At 39.4% G+C, this 8,908-nt stretch overlaps 1 protein-coding gene across 4 annotated transcripts in view; it reads right to left on the minus strand.

Moving 5' to 3' along the window:
• Window positions 1-2,749, minus strand: part of sema3fb (sema domain, immunoglobulin domain (Ig), short basic domain, secreted, (semaphorin) 3Fb) — a 56,528-nt gene extending 53,779 nt beyond the window's left edge. For all 4 annotated transcript variants that reach the window (XM_061042493.1, XM_061042492.1, XM_061042491.1 and 1 more), the window contains exons 1-2: window positions 2,352-2,749; window positions 201-365 (exon numbers count right to left, since the gene is read on the minus strand). In XM_061042493.1, the coding sequence (XP_060898476.1) occupies window positions 201-318 (118 nt within the window). In that variant the 5' untranslated portion in view covers window positions 319-365; window positions 2,352-2,749. The remainder of the gene's footprint in view (window positions 1-200; window positions 366-2,351) is intronic.
• Between the last annotated feature and the right edge of the window lie 6,159 nt (window positions 2,750-8,908).

Raw genomic sequence — 8,908 nt, forward strand, 5'->3', positions numbered from 1 at the left:
GCAAAAACCTTCAGCACTTTTCAAAGCCACAATTGCTCCAATTATACAACTGTCATGCCATCACTCATACACTGAGCAAACACGTGGCACAGTTTAAGAAACAAACACAGATAAGGAAGGATTGGAAACTCAAGAACACTAGTTGCAAACAAGGAATGCGGAGCATTTGGGAAGAAGAGAGACGAGTTTCAGGTTCCTACCTTTGAAGGAAATGAAAACGCGGGGTGCGGCCAGTGGGTCATGGCTCATCAGGTCCCCCAGAGCGAAGCTGGACAGTGCCAGGAGGGTGTGGACTGTCCACAGACCATCCAACTGCATGGTTGACCAACCTCCAGTCGCACAGAAGGTGTATTTTTATTAAATCTCTGTAGAGAAAAAACAAACACATGAAGGGAGAAGATGCTTTCCCGACTGCAGCAATAAGTCTGTTTGTATTTATCCATTTATATGACGAGTCAAATCCAAGGTTCTCAACGGCCTCATTCCTGCAAGTTTCAGCGATGCAGGAAAGAGGTTGATAGATCACACCCAGATCTTGAGAGCTTTGCAAAACTAACGAGTCCCAAAGGAGAAGAACCAAACTCTAAGAGATGTTTCCACACATCAATTTGTTAATTTCTTTTGGTTTTGCTTTTCAAACACTGTTCTGGTATGTAAAGATAACACTAATTCCAATGAGATAAGCTTTTTTATGCTCTTCTCTATGTACCCAAAACACATTCCTACGTCATGACACCAGACGTGTGTGCTGCTCTGTAATTATAGGATCACCTAATGCTGGGTTAAACCATGTCCTCACACTTATTCAAGAAGATGACAAAAAGAAAAACAATGTTACCGGTGCATCTTAACAAAACATTAACTTCCAGCTGAAAGGCTTACTTTAGAGGTTACAAATGATGACAGGCACAGACACTAACTGGGACAGTTTTACAAGTGTTTCAAACAATGTGTTGGTGGTCATCAATAAAGTCTGGCGTTAATGAGTGGTAAACAGCACAGAGCGAACACAATGATCCACGCACATGTCACAAATCATCTGGGAGAATTGTCTAACAGGTCACCTCTTGCCCTTACATTCTGAATCAAACAGATTGAAAGCATCCCTGTTACCACTTGCAATGTGGAGGAATCTTAATTCACAAAACACAGTCTCCGAAACAGACCAGCACCCTGACCTCACAGAGGCAACACTCAACCTGCAAAGCCTTCTGCCCAAGTTTCTGCTATAAACACAGGACGGTCTGACCAGGTCACCATCTCAAACACTCATTAGGAGACATCATGACGGCCAAAGAATCTTCAGACTGCTTGGCTAGAGTGGCTTTATGAGCATAACCAGCTGTTTAAACCTTGGCTATTTACTGACAATTTGTAAACCATCCAGCTGTTTATTCTGAGACAGAACTCCTTCACACAAGCCGATTAAATTAAACAAGGCACTGCTCAGGAACAACACTGAGGAGAGTGGGTGCACTCACAAAAAGAATAAAGCCACAATTAAAAGTCCTTTTAAGTCATAAAAAATACAAAAGTTTGAGTTCACAAAAGCACCATCATGAAAGAACTTACAATTTAGATTAATCTCCAAAAGAAGAAGCACAACATATCCACAGATGCTCTTCTCGTGGTTGGTGTTTGCAAGTTATTAACACATGTTGGACAAATACAATGCAACCATTAAAACATAATTAAAAACAAATAACCCTTCCCCTGAATCCTGTAAGTTTTTTTCCAGTGGAAAATGAAGGATCCACTTAAGCATTTGGTGAACATTAGAAACAATGATGATGTTTATGTCACATCTGAAAACAAACCTTACAATAAATAAATAAAAACTTGTCCTGAATATAAAAACACGTAAAATAATATTATGAAATTTTATAAATAGCCTACATTTGATCACTTTGTTAAATGAAGATAAATATGTGTAGTAAAAACTGTTCAGTGTTCCTGAAACATACACACAAAGCTGTGCGTAACAGACTGGCAGCTTTGGCTGCACATGGACACCAGAACAGTAAACAGTCTGGTGTGGTATTAAAGCGCGAGGTACACCGAACAGCAATGCAATAGTAAGTGATTCATGTAAGATTAAAGGTTATAATATATCCGATACCAGAATTAAGGTTAATTATTCAAATGTCACTGTGAAAAAATAATTTCGTCACTGGGTCGTTCTGTTTATTGCCTTTTAGCCTACAAAAAATAGTTATATTTCTATATAATATAAAATAAATAAACACGCATTAAAAGCACGCAGTTGTAGGCAGATACGCTCTTCAGATTTAATTAAAGAATGTTCTAAATAAATTACTAAACAACAGAAAGTGTGGAAAGGTTTGGCTTACCTTATTGTAACAGCTCTCGAATATAACTCCCGATCAAGTCTTCCAAGTCATTGAACAAACCAATTCCAACAGATCGATCACTTTTGCATCCAAATTAGAATCAATAGTAAGATAGAAAATCCCGATGCTGCTCTGACAGTCCCTGTTCAGGAGGAAGTGTGTACCTGTGCGCTCTGCGCGCGAGTATTGGCTCCGGAGTTGTCAGTGACCAATAAGAAAATGAAAATGTTTCTCTAGTAGGCTATAATCGTTTGTGAGACGGTGAGGCGAAGATACAGTGCCTTCGCACGAGCACAATCAACATCTCGTGGGAAAAAGCAGAGTGAAACAAAGTCCCTGTGGCGTAAAGAGGTCCAGACACGCAGCGCGTGCTCCTAAGGAAAGTTGGGCGCTCCTGACTGTAGGAGGCAGGGCGCTAGCAGGTGGATGCAGAGGCCCATTGCCTTAAACACACCCACAGGGCGGGCAGCGTCTATCCGAGCCGCCCATCAGCCAACGGGGGGAGACGTGATTTCCTACCTTATTAAAAACCGAACTGTGGCAGAGGTGCCAAAGAAGAAGAGAAGAGACATTGGTGATGCAAATCCCAAGCCGTTTTTGGGATACATTTTAAATAGGTCTAAATGATCCTTATTACTACACAAAGTGCAAGATGTGATAAAAACAGTGGTAACATTTTTCAAGGTTTTTGACTTATTAGAAGCCAATATGTAGAGGCTTTATCAGCCTAGTTATAAGAAGAAACTATTAGTTATGAGAACGAACTTTCGGACATTGGTTGGTGCCTATTCTTGAAAATAATAGCTACAGTTTTCACCAAATAATTAATTACATTATGTTTCATTTAATGACCAAGTCATCTTTTTGTTATTAATTTAACAAGTAATGAATTAAATATATTACCATTAAGTCTGAAGTCATACTCAAGAAGTTTATGGCTGAGTTTCTTTGCATACCTTTTGTCAAACAAGGAGCTAACATGGTGTACGCCAATCACAGGGAAACCAAAGTGTTGTTGGAGGCTGGTCTGATCCTTACCTTATTTTATCATCATTGGTACAGATTGGGCTGCTTCCTGTCCACAAAAGCTGATAACATTATTAAAAGGGAAATATGCCAAAATTACACTATCGAGTCCAACAATAATTCCATGTAGGAATTCCGACAAAACCTTTCCAACTCATGACACTTTGTCAAGTGATGTGATGTGTAAAAAAACAAGAATAGACCTACATAAAATCATTACTGTTAAAATGTATCCTTGTGAGAACATCACAGTCCAACACCTGCCATGTACAGTTTAGAGGAACATCACATTTTGGATATAGTGACTGACTAAGGTAACACAGCGAATTGTTGTGCCAAGTATAGTTGCCAAGAAAACATAGTTTTCTTTAAAGGCTGTAAGTCTGTCACATGAAGTAGCATAGTTTTCATGCCACTGCTGTTGCTATTGATATTCTTTGCTTAAATGCAAGCTGATAAGAGGAAACTAAATTGTGCCCCTTATGAATGTATACACGTTTAGTTCAGACTTCCTGTCCCTTCTACAGCTGCCATAGTACGCAAGAGTGTCTCTCAAAAAGGAGGTGTTTGCTTGCTTTGAATAAGTCGCCTGTATTTCCATCTTCTATCGCTGTGACAACCAGTGAGCAACCATCTGCCACCCACACATGAGGTGTGGAGGGAAAATGTTCAACAGGATTTGGCTTCAGGAGTGCATACATGTGTTCTTTTTTTATCAATCAACAAGGGATTGCCTTCAAAATAAATCTGTGTTATGCCACACTTGCACTTAAGTTTACTGTGACCTCATCAAAGTACAAGTGAGGATTAAGTCTGTATTATACAGATAAAATAACTTGTATTAACTTAGTTATTAGCTGAGTAAAAGTTTCCTTAGGCTTGTACAGCCTTTGACTTTTCCACACTGAACATTTGACCTGCAAAGTCAATTTGAGTGACGCAGAGCACACACAATGTAATGATTGTTAGGGTCCCACTTATCAGAAATTAAAAGTGTTATCTTGGTTATGTACCCATTGATTTGTCAAAAGGGTGAGAAATGTAATTCATTTGATGGTACATAGAAAATGTCGATTAAAATGCATAATTGCTCCTCTATTCAACCACTGATTGGATGTTTCAAAGTCACAGTTACCACCTGTGAAGATTTTCTATAGCTCATTGAGAAAATTAACCATTTTCCCAGTTTAATCATATTTCATTCACTTTCCTTTCACACCTGAATTATCTGCCCCTCATTCAGTCTGGAGCATTACATTGAGTGGACTAAGCCCTTCTGGAGAGAGAAAGTTTGTCAGGTTTTGGCTCAATGGGGCCAAAGAGGATATCCTTCTCAACTTTTCTTCTATGTGAAGCCATAATGTTGGCTAGCCTTCCCACTGCACTTTCCAGCCCAACATAAAGGCTCTGTTTAAAGTGACTTGGCAGAGGTCAAAGAGAAAAGGACAGTTTGATGAGTCCAAGTAGACTTCTTACACTTCAGGACAAGTTAATTATTCAGGAAAGACAATACATTTAGTAAGAAGCATTGCTTTCAGCCTCTCAAAAGCCACATTGCAACTCATTCCTAGTCCACTCCAGTTTACTGAAAGACAAATAACATCATCTGTCAGCCTCGATTCCTTAGAGTCATTCTTTTCTGCTTCATTGGAATCCAAGGTGCTCTGTGGACATTGCCCAGAAGATCTTCATGGCAAAACTTGGCAGTGCATTATTCCAAGCTGTTGACATCTATCTAAGTGGTGTATGAAGTTGTTCAAATGTCTGCAGACAAAACTGCATTCCAGCTCAGGTGTGAACAGTACCTTCTGTGGGTCTGTGCCTACAGGGCAGGAACAGATGCCAGGTGTTTAATCAGCATTTATAATTCTAACAGAGATCAACAGATTATCTGTGATATAAAACCAGTTTCAGTATGTGTAAAGAGATGTGACAGTCTACTGCATGCTCTGCAGAGTCTGTTTCGTGTTTGTGCTGAACCACAGAAGGGTTCAGATTCTATCTAGGGCTGAGGTGAAAATGTGGTGATAAGATTTTCTGTGTTTTTTTTTCCAGCTTTGCAGGTGTGGATTTAAACACATCTATGTATATTAGTTGAGGGAAAAATGCCTTAGACCCGTGATTTGTCCATGTTTCGTTTTTGGATATCAGAAAAAGGAATGTATTACATTACATTATTTAACAGCAAAGATGTTGAGCCCCAAATATTAAAGTAAAGGATTTTAACTGGCATCATTAACTGTAACCCAAGGAGCTGTTTCCAGTCGAGAACTTGGCTCTCTCTCAGAAAAAGTGATTTTTGGATCACAATGTGCTCTTTGTTCCAAATTGGCTGTAACCACCACATTGCCAGGCATCACTACATAATTCTGATTCCACAAAGTATTATTTCTGCAGCAAAATCTATCTTACCCTTAAACTCACCAACATACTTGTGTGCATTTGAGCATGTAAATTGCCTTCAAACTAACCAGAATCTGCCCTGTCCTGCAAGCAACAAGGCTTAGTAAATTTAAAAAATCAGCTTGCAGGTGCTCACCTTGTGCAGCAGAAAGATAGGAGAAAAGCTTGGCTCCCAGCACTTTCTGTAAATGATGTCCTCAAAGCTATTAGCATTTAAATGAGAAAAGAAAGCATCATATCTGGATCACAGGACAACTTTCAGAAGAATAAAACTTGTTCAACAGTTCACAAGTATTGACAACAAATTCTTCTAGAGCGACTGAATGTGAATGAGTTGGTAACTCACTTAAAGAAACAAATGTCAAAATTAGGATTGGATGGACCTGGGAGATATTAGGCTCGTTGATAACACTGAACAAAGATGGGTGACTCCTTGCAGCACAAATCTGTACTTGGACCACCTCCTTTCTCTTACCTGCGGTTGGAGGTTTTGAGCAACAGTTTCCTCTGTAGTTTTTGGCAACATGTAGAGCTCCATACACTTCCCAGACTCTAGAGGCACGGCAATACTTTACAGCCAGTCTCGCCCCTCAAGCCCAAGGGAACCACAACCCACAACGGCCAGAATGAAGGAAATGGCTTTGATTTCCTTCCACTTTTCACACATCAAATGGGAAAGGGAATGAGGAGAGAACGCTGGTCTTGACAGAGCTGGATAAACAAACTCATGGCCCAGTGTGTGTGTGCCTGTGCATACACATTTTGGGGACATTTAAATTATGTGTGTATGCTGGACACAATAAAAGGTGTGTGTTGTGGAACAGGTGAGTTAATTTCTCCCCTCCGCTGCTCTACATCAATGTTGACATAATGTGAAAGGTAAATACTCTGTAATTGAATAAAATCACAAACCGAGACATCGGCCTGAGGAGAAATGGCCAGCTCACTTTGAGATTCACAATACACCTCTGTTCTCGGAGGCATGCCGTCTGGGCTCTTTTTTTGGCTGTCACTGTAAAGTTGAGTGCTAAAATTTGAACAAATAATCTATCTACCCAAGTTTGAACGGTGATTTCATTCAGCAGAGGACTGGGTCCGATTATAAAAAAGGAAACATAACCAAGTCCTCTAGGTGGGTCATTTATGATTCATACTTAGTATGCGTCATACTTCCTGTTCACACCAACTTTCTGGGAGGTACTGAACAGGGACAAAGTTAATGTTGTGCTGCAAGGGCATTTGGGAGCGGTAAAAACTGGATTACATCACTTAACCACTGAAGTGTTTAGATACGCATGTGGCAGAAATCACTTTCGCACATCCAATGATTATGTATCAGAATCTGTAGAACATTTTTTTAGGAGGTCTTGCTACTATCTCAGGGGAGACCATAAATTCACAGAAATTGGTAAAGGCTCTGACGAGCATCATTTTCCAAACAGATTAACAGATGTCACCTGATTGTGCATGCCTCCATACACAGTGGACTGTATCCCATGTTTCTGCCATGTTTCTTTTTTGTGTTGTAAAGTTACACGTCAGGAATTAATGTCATGCAATTGATCATTTTTTTCAAAAAAAAGTCAACAACCTATATTCATGTGCTTTTGAAAGGAAAAGTTTGGCACTTATATTCTTTTTAACCTTTAAGCCAAAGAGGAGAATATAAATATAACTAGCAGTTGGCTAGTTTAGCTTAGCCCTGAAACAAAGGGAAACAGCTAGACCTAGTTCTGTCCAAAGGGGTCTAAAATTCCCTGACCAGTATTTGATAAGCTCTCTAAGAGATATACAATCTAAACCTGTCATGTTTGTTATTTCCCTATACAACAGTGTAAAGATGACAATTTGCTGTCATACTGCACTAGATTATTGGTTGATGGAAGCACTCACTTCCTGGAATTTTCATTGATTATCTGGCAATTGCCAATTAAGAAAGAGCCCAGCATCCTCAAAGAAACAACAACAGGTCAATTAAAACTTGAACTTTGTGTTTGCATGAAATAAATCACGAATGTGATTGTTTTTACTAAGCTTCAAGGTGCTGGTATGTGCTAGTTTTGTTCCTTTTGGACAAAGCCAGGCTTGTTGTCTCCCTCTTTTTCAGTTTTTATGCTAAGCTTGGATAACCAGCTTCTGGGCTTGTGTTCAATTTTTACTTGCAGGTATAAATGAATCAATGAGTCATAAACACTTTTGTATCATTTATTATTTAATTGCATCTTTAATTTTTGTTTTTTTGCATTGCCAGATTCCGGGAATGGTTATCAAATGTTTCTGCGATGAACTACTCCTTCATCTGTGCAATTCAAGTATGGAATTTTAAGCCACACGATACCCACTTTGCTCCCACAGCTGCAGTCACTGCTGTTAAACCTCTCAAACACTTACCAGACACCCATTTCACAACCACCAAACCAATAACTACCAGTGCTTCTACCCCCTGTCAGCAGTCTACACCCTTCTCTGACATTCAGGCTAATAGAAAAGCAGTGAGCCTGGGTCATAAACTTTCCGTAATTAAGTTTAACATGTTGATGCCACTAATACACCAACTTTTATTGTGATTATTAACAGAGGTGGAAACCAACGATATGTAGAACAATCTTTGCATTATCTATCCTGCTGTTAACTTGGCTCTGCACAGCTCTATGGATACTTCCTGAGGATGTCATGAGATTTATAGTTGGTAAGAGCACAATACTTCCTCTGGAGCTGTATTCACTTCCTGGCTTTTGATAGGACACGCGGGGACATGACCCTTTCAAACTTATCCATTTTCATGTTCTACAACTCGTACTGAGCTACTGTCTTGTTAGCATTTGGAGTAATAGTGTGATAACAGTTCAAACCTGCTTGGCCTGTTGCGCCTTTGTGCATGTTTTGATTTGATTGAGTTCAACTCTGTATCATGATTTTTGTTGACATGGTTAGAATCACTTGGGGGTCAATTTTCTTTAAAATTGTCTGATTAAGTTTGCATAATTACAGCATGTCCAAAATCGTCAAACACCAAATACTTTGGCTTTGGCATGTCAAACTAAGTATTATTCAGCCTCTGCTTCATACATTAGGCACTTTAGACACTTACAGCCACACATCTTATTGATGCAGCATAAAGGTAGAGC

This window comes from Labrus mixtus, chromosome 7 (assembly GCF_963584025.1).
Source record: "Labrus mixtus chromosome 7, fLabMix1.1, whole genome shotgun sequence".
NCBI lineage: Eukaryota > Metazoa > Chordata > Actinopteri > Labriformes > Labridae > Labrus > Labrus mixtus.